Source organism: Poeciliopsis prolifica, unplaced genomic scaffold (genome assembly GCF_027474105.1).
Source record: "Poeciliopsis prolifica strain line A6 unplaced genomic scaffold, Auburn_PproV2 SCAFFOLD061, whole genome shotgun sequence".
Taxonomy (NCBI): Eukaryota; Metazoa; Chordata; class Actinopteri; order Cyprinodontiformes; family Poeciliidae; genus Poeciliopsis; species Poeciliopsis prolifica.
The window spans coordinates 321,218-337,595 of record NW_026562436.1 but is presented as its reverse complement, the minus strand read 5'-3'; the positions used below and the strand labels follow the sequence as shown (position 1 = coordinate 337,595).

General features: G+C 37.0%; 2 protein-coding genes across 2 annotated transcripts; one reads left to right on the top strand and one right to left on the bottom strand.

Annotated features, from left to right (window-relative positions):
• Window positions 1-996: 996 nt before the first annotated feature.
• psmb10 (proteasome 20S subunit beta 10) lies at window positions 997-8,438 on the bottom strand. The gene is made up of 8 exons (XM_055060672.1): window positions 8,291-8,438; window positions 8,080-8,173; window positions 7,748-7,845; window positions 6,434-6,574; window positions 5,184-5,299; window positions 3,870-3,928; window positions 1,749-1,900; window positions 997-1,177 (listed from the first exon to the last, which is right to left on the bottom strand). Exons 1-8 carry the CDS (start codon window positions 8,353-8,355, stop codon window positions 1,066-1,068), a joined length of 837 nt encoding a protein of 278 aa, XP_054916647.1. The 5' UTR covers window positions 8,356-8,438; the 3' UTR covers window positions 997-1,065.
• A 2,365-nt stretch (window positions 8,439-10,803) lies between these two features.
• On the top strand, window positions 10,804-15,383 carry LOC129379795 (uncharacterized). The gene is made up of 5 exons (XM_055060675.1): window positions 10,804-10,896; window positions 12,351-12,488; window positions 13,779-13,891; window positions 14,254-14,328; window positions 14,918-15,383. Exons 2-5 carry the CDS (start codon window positions 12,356-12,358, stop codon window positions 15,044-15,046), a joined length of 450 nt encoding a protein of 149 aa, XP_054916650.1. The 5' UTR covers window positions 10,804-10,896; window positions 12,351-12,355; the 3' UTR covers window positions 15,047-15,383.
• The last annotated feature ends 995 nt before the right edge of the window (window positions 15,384-16,378 follow it).

The following is a 16,378-nucleotide window of genomic DNA, read 5'->3' as shown; positions in this document are numbered from 1 at the left end:
GAACCTCTGGAGATAATAATCTAAAAATGGAGTGTTTGTAGGATCAAGAAAATCATGGACAACCTTGACTATCCTCTCCATGAGACAGTCTTGGGAAAGCAGAGCAGAGTCTTCAGTCAGCGGCTTCTTCAGATTCAGTGTGGTACAGACCGCTGCAGAGCATACTTCCTGTCAACAACTTCTGTCAGACTGCCCCTTGGCAATCTGCCTGTGGTTACTGTCCAGAAGCTTGCTATCTTCAGTGTGTTGCAGATTTCATTGTAAAGAGTCTTTGATAGGTCCTGAAAAGAACTATACAAGTCTGAAGTCATGTTTGTTGTTTCTTTCTTTAAGCCAAAATAAACTTTGTGTAGGACCCATCAGTACCATCAAGTAAACACTGATTGTTCAGAACAGTTATCTGTCAGGAGGCTGGATTTTGGGTTCTGTGTGGGGTTTGCCTTCCTCAGTGTCCTCCAGAGGGAGCCAATAAGCCACTGTGGAGGATGGGCCTGTTGTACATCTCTACACCTGCGATTCATCCAGGCTCATCAGTCAGAACATAAAAGGAGTTGTCAGTCCCTCGACGCCTGAGTGTTAGCCTTTATGGTAGTCTGAGCCCTCCGGTGTTCATCCGTTGATTCTCTTTGTGTGAACGTTTGATTAGCTCTGCGACTCACCTCCATATGTCCTTCTTTAAAGGTTTCTTCTGAAGAAGTTCCTGGATTCCTCCTTCATATCACTCTGGTCTTTACCTCTGGTTCACATACCATGGCTGGCAACATCCAACTCCTCTTCCTCATACCTGCAAACCTGTCCATCCTCCACTACCCAGCGGTTGTCCCTCTGGACAGTCTCAAGATCTTCCCAAAGCTAAGATGCTTCCCCACACGAAGAGGCTTTTTTTCCCCTTTACCTAAATCGAAAAGACGATTTAGGTAAAGGAAAAAAAAACTCAGGTCATTATTACAGAAAAGTGACAAAATGATTGTAACAAAAATACAAAACATTGCTTCAGTCAGTATACTGATTCAGTTTATTTGATTGACACCAAATATACTCCAGAGAGCACATGTTTCAAACACATCATTCAGTATCCATCAACTGAACAGATTCATCAACAACATCCAGAGAGAGTGGAGTCTCAGTTTTGGTCAGGACGGCTGTGGTGCCAGGTTTATAGCGGTACTGTCCCTCTCTGGTGGAGAAAGAGTGAAATAGAACAACACAATCTGAGTTCAGCTGTTTCATGGAGCTTTAATTGTTAAATTCTTGTACTCTCTATTGAGAGTGTGGTTAGTGAAAGAGTCTTCAATTCCAGCCCATTGTCCTGTAGATTTTAGATGTGTCTCTGCTTCAACACACCCGAGTCTCATAATCAGGTCATCATCAGGGCTCTGGAGAACTTAACTGCATTCTGAGGAGGTGATTGAGCTATTTGATTCAGGGGTGTTGGACCAGGGACACATCTAAAAGTTGCAGATAACCAGACCTTAAGGACCCACAAGTTCTTTACATAAAAGAGATCCCTTAACAAATCAATCAATCAATTTTATTTGTATAGCACATTTCAGCAGCAAAGCATTCCAAAGTGCTTTATATCTCAACAAACACAAAAACACAAAGTCATGAAACATAGAATCAACAATCAAAACATTACATTAAGTCAAGTGCCATCATAAATTCGTAATTGATTACGTTTCAAATGCAACTCCAAACAGGTGGGTTTTTAGTCGAGATTTAAAGGAAGCCAGCCTTAGTACACTCACCTTTGACCCTTTACTGTGGGCTTGTCATAACCTCTGAGAAATTGCACTCCAGCTTCAGTTATGATACACAGATCCACATTGCTGCCTGAGCCCAGGTCACAGAAGATTCCTGCAGCAATGGCATCCCTCACAAGCTGCTTGGCTTCCTCCAGCTAAAGAGCAGACCAGAAAAGAACATTTTCATGATTGCTGCTATTAATAAGAGGAAAGGGAAGTATCCTTTGAGGTAATGTTATGGCATGGCACTGCAGTGACATAGAAGTGATGCTTCTTCAACATCTAAGAAACAGTAGATAAAGCTAACATTTTTTCAAGTTCTAATTTATTGACTGTTTGCCAAGAGATTAAAATGAATCACAAAAGTATTCATACCATTTGAACTTTGTTTTCTGTGGTTGCAATAAGATGAAATGTAGTAATGTAATTTTGTTAAGTCCTTATGTTATAAACTTAACTTAGTGTAAACTGTGAAGACTATTTCATTGCCTCCTCAACCCCCAAACTTTTTATACAAACTGCTACAAATAAAATTCCTTAGTATAAACACAGCTGTTTTAGTTTCAGGTCACAAAGGGGATTTTTTGTTTTTTTTTGAAAACATTAGAGTTCTGCTTTATTACAACTAAAAAAGTCCACTAAAACATGACTGCCCAGGTAAACTGACCAATGCTTGGATAATGATCAGAGAAGTAGTCAAAGGGACCGTGGTAACTGAGGGACATGCATTGATTCATGCTCAGGATGGAACATTTGTGGAACAATGTTTTGCTTCACTAAACATGAATAAGAAGATTCTCTGGTCAGACCAGACCTGTCTGGCCTTCTTGGGGCTGAAAAGTGGCAAACCTATGGAATGAAAATCTTTACAGAGGACTTTAATCTCTCTTTTACAGTCATGTCAACCAAGGGGAGATTTATTCAGCACATATGCACGCACATTACAAATTCCACATTTACAGAAAATCTCCCATTTCTTATTGGTTGCAAGACCTTCCATATCTATTGGTATGTATTTGGATGTCTTTTCCTTCAACTAGTGCTGATCTCTGCTCGTTTCATGCTGGAGTCCTGTGAGTGTTTACTGGAACTGCTCACAGCTGGAATATTTCAAAACTGACTATGTGACAGTTTACAGCACTTTGAAAGTAATTTTCTTATCTTTCCACATCTGAACTCCCTCCTGATTATTCAGATCAGGATGACCTGCTATGAAACAAAAAACAAGATTTTCAGGTCATTGACCTGGAACATTAGTTTTACCTACTTCCTGGCTAAAACTGCTCAACCAAAATAATTACTCCCCTCGAGCCTTCATGCAAAATATCATATGTAGCATAAAAAGTAGTACTATCTTACCCTCCTCACAATGAGACAGTAGGTTTAGGGAAACTGGTTACAGTGGATGTGCTAGATAAATGACACTAGACAAAAGGTAATTCGGGAGGGAAACATGTAGGAGGCTGCAAAAGATTTGAGACTGCAGTGAAGACTCATCTCCCAGCAGGGGAATTTTAGAGTCAGGCAGATTCATGTATTATAACCCAAAGTCCAGAACTAAATCCAACAGAAAATATGCATCAAGACTTGAAAGCAGGTTTTCATCCAGCTCAAGCTTCTTTGCAAATAACAATGGGCAAACATACAGTACTAGTATCTAGATGTGCAGAGCTGGTGGAGACAAACCCTAGAAGACCTGCAGGTCTCATTTCAGCTAACTACCATTCTGCAAAGTATTCATCCCGGGGGACCAAATACAACTAAACTTTAAAAAAATTAAAATATATATATATATTGTTTTCCTTACACGTTATAGCTTTGGTTTCTATATAGAGTTGGTTTGTTGCATAAAATCCACATTAAAGTTCATAACTGTAACATCACAAAATCTGGAAAAGTTCAATGGGTGTGAGTAGTTCTCTAAGGACCTGCAAATGGTTTGGCACAGCTGACCTGCTGAATTTGACAACCCATCACCATCTGCTCAGAAAACAACATTACAACTGCCTACATACATGCTTCCTGATCCAGTTCAACAGTGGCACTGTTCCCATGATTACCTTAATGATGTATGAAAAGTTAGATCATGTCTTTTTCGACAAGGAAACTGATTGTTTATCGTACCTCCATGTTGGGTTTGAATCTGTCCTCAAACACTGAAACAGCAGCAGCAGCTCCAGAGCCTAAAGCATAGTCCACAGGACACAAGACAGGAACATGACATTTTCAGAACACTTCACTGTTTCACTGACAAAGTAATTAAAACACTCAACAATAACCCCATGTTCATTTATTATTACCAGTCTGGCTACTTTACTGTTTATTTTGTGTTTGTAATGTTGTAAAGTGTTCTTAGGTGTTTTGAAAAGGCACTGTCGAATAAAATGCCAATTATTATTATTATTATTATTATTATTATTATTATTATTTTTAATAATAATAATAATTTGATTATTTAAATTGTTTGCTATTCATTTCAAAATATGTGAAATGAAGTTATGGAGTCAAATCCCCACATTGATGCACAAAATGTAACGCCACTGGGTGATATAGATGCAATCTGTCCCCTCGCTTGGTATTGCTTTCAAACTCAGATAAATTGATGAGGATTGTGTGCAGAAGAGCATCTGATGCTAAACTTGAGCTGAAATTAGACTTGGCTTATAATCAATGAGAGGACAGAAGAAAAGCATGCTAAGGCAGCAAGAAAAGAAGAAATATGTTAATGTAGAGAGATGGGCATTTGAATCTGTAGACTACAGCAGATAAAAGCTGAGAGTTGTCAGACATGATGGAGAGAAGAATGGTAGATATTTTTGTGTACAGTAGACAAATGGAAGGAAAGCAAAGAAGAGGTTACTTCAAACTGTTCGATCGTAGTGCAAATAGAAAGAAGAATGGATTAAGAAATAGGGAGAATCTTGAAAGAACAAGAACAGCTGGAGAAATCTAAATGGTAAATGGACTCCAAAATGCTTCACACAACATTCAGTCATTCACTCAGTCACACACTGATGGTGGTAGGTAAGGTTGGTGAAGTGTCTTGGCCAGAGAAACAAAGCGAAACAAAGCAACATAGCATGGCATATTGCTGGAGCAGGTTCAGAGATGATTAAGTTTAAAGTTCTTGGGGGTATTGAATCTCTCCCAGAGAACCAGAAAAGGACAGATAAGAAACTGTTGGGAAAGTGTGGCATAACTTCAGTCCAGATTAGAGAAGACAAAGAAAGTTTGTGTTAGGATGTGTAAGAGCATTAAAGCATTCAGAAAAAGAAGGTAGCAAAGAAAACGTGGTGCATTCTGAGATATGATATAGTCAGTAGTTAATGTAATTTAATTATTTAAATTGTTTCATGGAATATTTCCCTTTGGAGGTTCCCCAAACAATTTAATTTCCACCATTGTTTAAAAACACAAACAGAAAAAACAACAACATACCCATGGTGAGGAAAGGCAGTTTATCATAGGAGCCATGTGGATAAACACTGTATAGGTGAGCTCCTGTCACATCAACTCCTCCAACAATCACTGATGAACCCATGTGTCCCTGGTACCTAAAACATCAGACATCAAACATCATTTTAGATTATATGTATCTTTTTTCTCATATTTTCTCTACATACAACACTTATAAAAAGTACTCACCTGCTTGGATATTTTACCCTTTTCCAGCTTTAATAAAGCATTTGTCATAAACAAAATTTGATTTTTTTAGGCCCAAATAATTAACAAATATTTTAATGCTAAAGTGAAAATTGATTTCTAAAGATTTTCAACAATTTATAATGACGAAGCATTAAATAGTTAATTGCACAAATATTCAACCCCTGTAAAGTGACAGACTTAATTCAATGGTGCTGGTGTTCTCACAATGAATGAAGTGGAGATCAGCTGGGAGTAGAAAGACAGCTATGCTTACAAGGTCCAAAATGTGCCATTCATTCACTTGGTCATCAACATTCCTGGCTACCATTACAACATGAAGACTAAACAACACTGAAAGTAAGTCAGAGAAAATGTTAATAAAAAGTTTAAGTCAGTGGATGGATACTCAAAAATCTCTAAGGCCCTGAATGTGCAAGGAGACTGGTGAGAGAGGACTACATTGAGTAGTCATAGTATCCTGGCTCTAAGCTTCAACAACTGAGATGGAGAAACACAGCAGACAACAACTATTGCCCTAGTTGGTCACCAGTCAATGAGAAAATCCATTTTAAAGAAATTCAGATTAAGGCTTGACTAGGGTTTGCTTAAAGGCACATGGGAAACTCCATGGTGAAGTGGAAGAAAGTTCTTAGGTCTGATGAGACCAAAATGATGAAATGCACTACCACCTTTCACCCACTGTGAAACGTGGTGGTGGCGTTAATATGCTTTGGGGATGGTTCTCAGCAGAAGGCACTGATAGAGTTGGAACAGTTTAAGAAGAATAGAGTAAAATTACAAACAGAGAAAAAACAAATGCAAATATAGAAGAAACTGAATGCATGAATAACTTAAAAATTAACCATGGAATGAACTAATATGGCATCCTCTTAATAGAAATGGAAAAATAAACTAAATAAAATACCCCTCAAAATTATCAAAACAAACAAGAACCAAAACTCAAGAAAAGTGACAAGAAAGTTGGTTTTGCTAAAATATATTAATCTTGTCTTTGGGTCCCTTTTCAACATAGAAGACCTCACCTGAACAGCATTTGTTTCAGTTGTCTGGTTACCATGGCAACAAGTGGGGGTCGCCCAGTGTTCAGCATGTGCAGCTCCACATTAGATGCCATCATCTGTGTGGCCATCTCTGCATCTGCAGCCACACCAGCTCCGCAGCAGCTGCAGAATGTAGAAGATAGTGAAGCAACTGAAATTGTGAAGCTAATTGCTTAAAGGGCACATGGAAAATTGAGACATGTGATTGAAACACTTTTTTTGTTTCAATTACTCTTTAGAGTAATTTAAGTTTTATGCAACTTAGAGAAAGGTGTAAGTTAAACAGTCAGAGGACTACAAAGAATTTTATACAATCTTTAAAGTTGTAGATTAATTATTAGGACAGAATGTGAATATTTATATATCTATTTTGATTATTCGTCCATAAATGCATGTGTGAGTGTGTTGGAGAAATTGTGATATTATTAATCAAAAACTCATTATTCTTGTGTATTTTTATATCTTTTTTTATGCTTTTGTAGATTAATATCATAATAGATTTAGGAATGTTTCTATTTTGTTAATTTGCTCTGATTCCTTTCTCAGAAGACCTCACTGACGGAAAGCAGAGGCAGTGTTTTCCTGCAGGGTTCTCTCTTGACCAGGAGCTCTGCTTCGTTGAGTTGCGGGACGGCAATAAAACCGTCAATGTGAAGATTCACAACATATTCTGTCAAACTTTGTGCCTGGAACGAGATTATCTAGTGCAGGACAATTTGTGTCTTAGTTAGTGAATGACATTTAGCACTGTAGCTATGTGATGAGTTGTTTTCCCCTCCCCTTCAGAGCTACAGCGTCCTTGTGATTAGGGATTCTGAAAACAATAAAAAGAGAGGAGCAGACAAATGTGTTTTCAGAGCGGTAGAAGATTGCAACTGAAAGCACATCTCTGTCTGTTCTCCTCGCGAGTAAGAAAGAATCTTTTGTGTTTCCTGTGTTTGTTTAATCTGTGTTTAATATGTGTTAAACCTGACAGAGTGTGTACTTAAAGTATTGTGTTTTTGAGGGTAAAGAATCAGGGCTAGATTGATGGTAGCACAGAAACAGAACCCAATGAAATGTCTGATTTAATCTCAATTCAGTTTCCTTTACCATCATGGCCATTTTCAGGTAATTTTGTGTGATATTATGTACAAAGTGAGTAGGTTTAATTCATTATATGGCTAGCAAATCATCTTGAATAATTATGTAAAATATTTGTAATGTAAAATATGTTCATATTATTTCCAACAAAAAGAAATCCTGTAACCTCAGTCAGAAAAGGGAAGAACAACTATATTCATCAGTTGTACTCACTAGATCTTTGGAGCGATGTAGTGAATCTTCATGCAGTTTTTGTCAGCCACCACCATGTCATCAGTAGCTCTGGTATCTGCTCCCAGAACCACTCCATCCTGAAACAACCAAGAAGAAACCCCACCTGACTGACGTGAAGGCTTACTTCTGAATAGTAAAGTCACATGTTGCCTCCAGGAATGTGGCTTTCATCAAACATTCATTTGACAAAAAACACCTTATCCAATCTGTCAAATTCTCTCTGGATTTTATTAGGTTTTGAAATATCGCTTTAAGTACACACAGCACAGCTCCAAAACAGGGGAGTTTACATCTAAATAGAACTCTCTTACCTTATAAACCATTCCAGCGATGGTGGTCCCTGTCTTTCTGGGATTAGGAGCTTTGTATGCCCCCTCTAACAAACTAGACTCCAAAACCGCATTCCTGGAAAAGATCAAGAAGTGCCCAGAAAAGCAGAGATGGTTATACTGGTGCAGTTCAGCTACCCTAGCCTTAACTTCCGGGAGTTTTCTTGTTATGAAAGGAAAAGAGCTTCTTTACCTGCGGCTGTTCTCGAACGAGAACCCTCCATTCTGCTGCTGATGGGGGTTCAAACTGTGAAGCATGTTCAGTAGGTTGTGAGATGAAGACTTAAAGCAAAGCTGTGGCTCACTGCAGGTCCGACTGACTCAGTGCTTTTTAGCAGTTTTTACTTTTACTTTCACTTGTTTAGGAAAGCCAAGCCTCCAAAGCACCACTGTAAAAAGAGAACTAAACTGAATGACTGTTTGTTCTTCCACGGCTGAAAAGAACTTTCAGCAGAGAGTTATGAAGACATTAGAACAAAGAAACAAATTCCATATATGTGGCTCTGATCATTGTCAAACAAAACAAAACAATTAATGAACCAGGAACTGCAAGAAAGTAAATACACTGCAATAGAATAATTACACCTTTTTACAGTGTATTTATTCCACATGACCTGGAAAGATGGAACCTGAGTCAGCCCACTCAGAATGTTATCAACCATATTGTAACTCTACAGATGGAGACAAAATAATAGATTCCTTCCTTTTCAATTCTTTTCATTGCCAGACATGAGATCTATAGGACTATTAACTTCACAGCTGTTGAATAATGGGTTCTTAATTTCACATGAGGATTGCATCACACCTTTGACAATAATAGTGATAGCGATAGATGACAAGCATCGTGAAAAGCAACTTCTCTTTTCCAATCAGTTCTGTTGGGAAATCCAAAACTGAAAAAAGACACCAGACTGTGAATAGTAAGAGAGAGTCTTTTCTTTTTACTCATTAGCTACATAATTCCTGTATTGACATAATCCATGTCAACACTAATATAGTTTTGTAAACTATATAGACATTTAGAGGAACCCCACTTACTGGATGATGTTAGCTCGATAATTTAGAGTAAAGATTTTTTTCATTTCAATGTTGATGCTGTGCTTGCATATGTGTTTATCTTTTCTTGCACTTCCAATCATATCTGTGACTTCAGAAATAAAAGTACATTCCTTTTATTTACACAAAAAAATTTCTGTTTTGAGAATTAGCAATTTTCAGCAAATTTTATAAGGTTACAACTGCAGCTCCATAAAGCAAAAGCAAAGCTTCTGAATTTGGTTCATGCATTATTCACATCAATCATTTTAAAAATCTGTGAAAGTTCTATTTTTAATTTGATTTTGTGTGTGTGTGTGTGTGTGTGTGTGTGTGTGTGTGTGTGTGTGTGCGTGCGTGGGTGTGTGTGTGGGGGTGTGTGTGCGTGTGTGTGTGTATACCATATTATAGCTTCCAGATGTAAGTTAAGTTTTCAGATTGAAGGATGATGCTGCAGCAGGTTTAAATTGAAGGCAACTGAATCTTCGCTTTGTCCCTGTCTTCCCTTGAAAGACGATGCAGAACGTAATCTAGAACAGATAATAATTTGAAGCATTCAGGGTTGAGACTTTGGCCTATTTTGTTTCTATGCTATTTGCATATTGTATGTACCTGTCTATAATAACAGGTTCGACATATAGAACCTGTTACCTTTTCAACATTGGCAAGGTAATGTTATGATATGGGGATCCATTGTTCCCCTATATCACATGTGTCAAACTCAAGGCCTGGGGGCCAAATCCGGCCCGCCATAGCTTTTTATGTGGCCCTCCACAGACTAGACTAAACATATGTGTTATTATCAATCACATCAATGCAGTTTTTATCTGTTTACTGCCAATTTATATCAAACAGTCCCTCCAGTTTCTTGAGAATTTAGATTATATATAGTCCATGATTTATACAACGAGTAAATAAAAAGTCTCATTTATTATTAGTTCCTGAAGGGACTGAAAAGATTATCAAAACTATTGTGTAATTTTAAGAATTTATTGACATATTAACAGTTTGTGAACAGGTTTTATCTGGCACAACCGGCCCTTTAAGAGCCTTCATGATCTTGATTTGGCCCAAAACGAAAATGAGTTTGACACACCTGCCCTATATGATGGAAATCATTATATGTATAATTTCCAGATTAAATGGAAATCATCATATGACATATGAGATTGTGATATTAACGGAAAGGAACATCAGATACCAAACCATCATAAAGATGATGGTTTTTTTTTTCTGTGAATTACCAGGATATTTAAAATATAAATATAAATTTAAAATATAAATCTGGTGATCTCCACTAGGCATTGAACATTCTTTGACAGTATCTTCTGTTAGTCAATCACTGTGAATAGATTATTTAAGTATTTTTTAACAGAGAACAAAATAAGAGTATATAGGCGTTTGTTTATTGATAGACCCTAGTGGTTATCATTATGAGATTCACACGCGGTTATCGCAGCCTTACAGGTCGGCTGGCTTTGACAGTGCTTGCGTACAGATAGATAAGCTAACTATACGATCGATTTGTAAATGTACATTAGATGGCAGTAATACATCATCCAGTTTTCTGCCCTGCAAGAACAGGAAGTTTACTAATTAACAGGATGTCCCGCCCTTGTTATTGCTTTTCGCCAACGTGATTGGTCGATCAGAAATTGAAGCGTTGTTTGAATTTGAAAGCTGCTGGATTGTGTGCTGCTGGCTGTGCAATTGAGAAACGGGAGTAGTATTCGTCGCTGGTATTTTGTCAACACATTTTACAAGGTAAGAACACGTTTTCAGCTTTAATGTGATGGTTTAGCCCTGATATGTTCATGCTGCCGACGGTGCACCACCCGTGTAACAACATCCTGATATTTCTTCCAGTCATTTATTCATCATATGGCTAAAAGATCATGTTTCGTAGCAAAGCATTGAGCAACATGCTGAGAAATGGAACCATCAAGACTAAAAACATGTTTCTGGGATCTAGAACTTTTTTGTGAACTGCTCGCTTCTGTCTGCAGTTCTAGAAGAGTTCTGCTCCCTGAATGTTGCCCACAGCTTATCTGCACATGGAAACCTGTAGAACTATGCTTCTTTGTCTCTTGGGCTTCCTCTTAGTTTAGACAGAAAACATGTTTATTCACTTAAAGGTAAATGCAAATGCATTCCATAATTTCTTTTTTTCCTGCTTGATATAAGAACAAAATGAAGTTGATGGTGCACTAGTGTTTGTCTGCATAGTCTTACTTGGAAAACACCAACCACTGCTACAACAATGGATAAAAGGTCATATAAAAATAATATATTATAACTGCTGATGCAAACATCACGCCGTGGTGCCAATGTTGAAAAGGTAACGGGTTCTGTATGTTGAACATGTTACATATAGACAAGTTATTCAGAGTAAAACTAAAACTCTATATGAATAAGTCTTAATTTAACACCTACATAGAACCTGTTACCTTGTTAGAATGAAATGAAATGTTATACTGGTTACTGTGATATTGAACTAACAATATAACTGCCAGCACATTTTTCTTTCTCGAGCCCTGCTGCTGCAGTTTTACTGAATGATTGTAGGCATAGCCAGTGACGTTTTAAAGCAGAACGTCTTTCTTTATGTCATCTAAAGATATTTATGTTCACACCGCTGGCATTACTCTACTCAACTTCACTTCTGAATGAAGTAGATGTAATGCAAACTTTACGCTTTATACAAACTCAAATTTTTGATGACAGTTCCAGAAGAGTTTTAATAAATAAATGATTTGAAGAAAGTGCCAGATAAAAGCATTAACTGGACTTCAACCTTTTCACATTTCCTGTCATTACAGCCTGAAAATATTTTTTACACTCCTCTCCCCTTACAAAAATCCCAGGATTTTAGAAACCTTGTCATGGATTACTGTTGAATCCATCATCTGAAAGCAAAGTACACACACAACTGCCAACCTACCAATACCTACTCTTGGTGTTATCAACCTTTTACAAGAGCTACTTTGAAAAGTGATTTTATGTCATTGCTACAAAATAACATTTCTCTAGATCCACAAAAATATTGTATACATTATGTGCTAAATTATTTTGAAAGCTAAGTAAATTGGACTTTGTTTTTATTTTCAGATTTCATAACAAAATTAGTCATCTTAACTTTTTAAAAAAAGTTTAAGAAAAGTTTATTTTGTAGAATGAGACCATCTGAAGGAGGTCTTCTCCTGTTCTGCCTTTCCCAGAGACCATGACTCGCCATAACCCTGCCAACCGCAGAAAGAGCAAGACCCCTGTCCACCGCCCTCCAATGCCAGCCCCTGAAACACCTCAGTCAGAAGTTGATTCCCCGAGGAGAAGTGGACCTTCATCTATATCGAGAAGTAAGTGAGAGAGAACTAGTGACTGGTGCAGAATACTTCGTCTGCTTTGTCCTTTGAACTCTTATGCCTTGCCCACTTGCCCACACATAGCCGACTATATAATAAATCAAATAGATTTTTGTAATTTTTTTTCTTTTCATCTAAATCACATAAAAATGTGGATATGTTACGTTCATAATGTATGTAACCTCTGTCTAATAGCGCTAAAAATAATAATAATAAAAACTCCAACCAAAGTGAAGATTTGAAAATTCTCGTTTTTTTTTTTTTTGTTGTTGGTTTTTTTTGTGTGGACATTAGAAACTGGAGATTTAGAAGTAAACGCATGACAGTCTGCACCAAATGATGCAGTCACCTATGTGCACTAAAGTCACATAGTTGATGACTGCTACGTGCTGATTTTTACATTTGTTCATACACTTTTTACTTGTTTTTTTTTTTATTATTATTTATTTTATATATGCCTGACTTCTCCAATATGTTGAGTTTCAAAGGAGAGAGCGTTTGAGCTTTCTCGTTTGGTGTAAAAACAGGCATAGCTAGTTTTACACCAGCTGTCTCTCCTAATCGAGGCACAATGCCATTCAACCTCCACCTGTTCATGTTTACCTACCACAATGGCTAGAAACCTGGAACAGAAACCAATACAGTAATGTAGTAATTTTGAATTAATTTTCCATAAGTACATTTTTGCAATTATGGAAATTAACTTTTACTTTTTTCAAATTTGGAAAATAAAATTTGATTTTGGTAAAATGATTGTCCAGTGCAGTGATTTTGTGTTCCAATAAGATTCTTAGAATGGATGGGAAGATGAAACTCTTTTAAGTTCTGAAAACTTCAGTACTTTCGCCAGGTTGCTAATGAAAGTACTAATAGTAAGTCTTAATTTTAACACTTATTTTTTCTGTGAATTACCAGGATATTTAAAATATAAATCTGGTGATCTCCACTAGGCATTGAACATTCTTTGACAGTATCTTCTGTTAGTCAATCACTGTGAATAGATTATTTAAGTATTTTTTTCTATCTGAAGTGTTTCACACATTAGTCTAAATGGCAAGAAGTAGCCCTGGCTTCAGAGTTCAGAGTGAACACAGCTTTAACTCTTTATACAAAGAGTCAGTTTTTTGTTTTTGTTTGTTGCTCTGGTGGTGACTTCCATCTATGACCTGCCTGTATTTGTGAAGAAATGCAGGATACTCTTAAATTTATTGAAACTAGCAGGATGATGAATATGAGAATTTAAAATTCAACTTCCAGATAAAGAACATTCTGCATTTTCTTCAGGTCAGACCCCGAAGAAGAGGAGGTTCAGACCAGGAACCAGGGCCCTGATGGAGATCCGGAAGTACCAGAAGAGCACTGACCTTCTCATTAGGAAGACTTCATTCGCCCGCCTGGTGAGTCACGAAAGCTTCAAGTCAAGCTATTTTCTTGTTGACGACTTTTTAAATGTGTAGGCCTCAAAAACAGGGCATTAGCCTGTTATTTTTCTCTTAGTCCAGACAGTGGGTTGGGCGACTGGAGATCAGACATATTACTCAACCACACTAAGCATCCTGTGTCACACTGTTTTACCTTGACTAAGTGTAAGCTATTCAACCAAAACCAGAACTAAACCCTGACGCAAATAAGATAGTAGAAAATCTCAACCAGGTCCTCAGAACACATGTGAGACATTTTGTGAAATAAAGTAACTCCAGAATCTTTAAAGGTGTCTGAAAAAAGTTCCCTTCACCTCTGGTGTTTCTTCCTGGCTCAGGTTCGGGAAGTGTGTCAAATATTTTCCATAACCTCTGTCCGGTGGCAGGTCTATGCGCTCATGGCTCTGCAGGAGGTAAGATGTCCATACCAACACACACAGACTCGAATAAAAATACCCTGTGTTGTCCTACAGTGGGAGCAAAGTAACAGGCACTCTAAGCATGTAGGTTCATTGAAATATAAAAATAAAATTAAAAATAACTTGCTGTCCAGTAAGGGAAAATTATAGCACAAAATAGTGTGCAGTTATTAAAAATAGCATGATTCAAAGGAATATGCAACAGAGTAATAGAATAAGAAATGTATTATATCCTCTTGCCCATTGACCGCTGGAAATGGGCACCAGCACCCCTGGTGACCCCAACAGGAATAAGTGTGTATAATAATGGATGGATGGAAGTATACAGAATGTCCATCAGTACAACAGTCAGGAGTCAAATCATTCATTTATACTCTGAACATCAGGTCTAAGACACTTCTTCTTTGTAATTGATTTTCTTGCATCTAAACTTAGTATTCCACATTGATATTTAGTTTTAACATTTACTGTTGGTGTTGTATGAACACAAAAAGATGCAGAGAAATTCTAGATATTACAGAGCATGGTAAACTTTCAACTAGTATTTAATCACTTGTGGCCTTTTTTCTCTCTGTGCTTCCAGGCTTCAGAGGCCTTTCTTGTCTTGCTATTGTCAGATGCCAACTTGTGTGCCATACACGCAAAGAGAGTCACAGTGTTCCCACGGGACATTCAGCTGGCCAGGAGAATCCGTGGGGTGGATCGCATGTAAAGTCCACACAACAGCTGAGAGAATCCCAGCAGCATTTGGATGCTAGTGGCTCGGTCCACATTTCCACATCTTTTCTGCTGTGTTGGTTCAGTGCCCAGTTAAAATGTTAAAATTGGTTTTTAATTGGCTTCTGAAAGCAAGACAGTTTCCAACCTGATTTTTTTTTTTTTAACAGTTGGAAAATGGGCACATTGTTTCTGTAAATACAACAGAGACTGTTAATAAATGTGTTTCTTGCAGCTTTAATTCAGCTATCATTCACTGTTTCAAAGGCATTTACTAAAAGTATAATGATGTGTACATTTTTATTGTTCATCAGAATAAACTTATTTCGTCTACAAAATGTTTTCTTTAACTTTTTGAGTGGATTTTCAATTTTCTGCTTGTCTCAGCCCTTTTAGAAACTGAAAGCGGCCTTGAGCTTCTCCAGTTTCCTTAGCACAGTCAATCTGACAGTTGTCCATTCAACACCATACTTTCACTAGTACCCAGCTGACTTATTCCACTGTGTCCACATTGCAAACCTGAGTAACGCTATCGTCAACGCTCGCCAGTAGCCTCACAATTCCTGATTCGCCACCGGGTGCTGTGTTTTCTTCAAAATCAAATGTAACTCATTTCAGATTCTTAAGAGTTATTATAGATGGAGATCCCCTTGTGAAAAATATATTAAGTATTCTAATCATTGATATTTCAAATTTAAGGATTATTTAACTTGAAGTATGTTTTTTTTTTGGAACAGCTAATTTGGTGCTTAATGTATGCTAATTGTAATTGTAAAAAAAATCACAATTTGAAGTGTACTGTCGCATGCTTTTGGGGAATAACTAAAAGTACAGTGAGTAGACTTAGTATACTAGTATAAGGCTTTTTTTGTCATGTGTTTTATGTTTTGAGGCATGAATAAACTATTTCTTTGTTAATCAACAATACAGTAAGTCCCACGGTAAGCATCGTTTATTTTTTATTTATTTCTTTGCTATTTCAACAAAATAGTAAGATTATTAAAGCACCTAATAAAGCAGACTTTGTTGGTGTGTATGTAAACATTGGAAATGTTTAATTGAAGTATACTTGGTCACAATTTATCAAGTAGTTACAAATATTATTGAAATGTTTTTTTTTTTTAGATTTATTAAGGTTTGCTAAATGCACACAGAACCTATTTGAAAACATTACCAAAAATACAACTTCATAAATGTATTGTTTGTATATATTTGTAATATGTTTATGAAATGTACATTTAAAATATACATTTTTGTAAATACATGCAAAGTGTTCTTTTGAAAAGGCTCTTGATAAATGAAGAATCTGCCTCCCATTCTACTTTAA

Bases quoted from the DNA above. Each gene is read 5' to 3' on its own strand.
- LOC129379795 (XM_055060675.1), top strand. From the start codon at position 12,356: ATGACTCGCCATAACCCTGCCAACCGCAGAAAGAGCAAGACCCCTGTC. The intron at 12,489-13,778 runs GTAAGTGAGAGA...CATTTTCTTCAG, and splicing joins ACCTTCATCTATATCGAGAA to GTCAGACCCCGAAGAAGAGG. The intron at 14,329-14,917 runs GTAAGATGTCCA...CTGTGCTTCCAG, and splicing joins CGCTCATGGCTCTGCAGGAG to GCTTCAGAGGCCTTTCTTGT.
- psmb10 (XM_055060672.1), bottom strand. From the start codon at position 8,355: ATGCTTCACAGTTTGAACCCCCATCAGCAGCAGAATGGAGGGTTCTCG. The intron at 8,174-8,290 runs GTAAAGAAGCTC...GATCTTTTCCAG, and splicing joins TCGTTCGAGAACAGCCGCAG to GAATGCGGTTTTGGAGTCTA. The intron at 6,575-7,747 runs GTGAGTACAACT...TACATTCTGCAG, and splicing joins TACATCGCTCCAAAGATCTA to CTGCTGCGGAGCTGGTGTGG.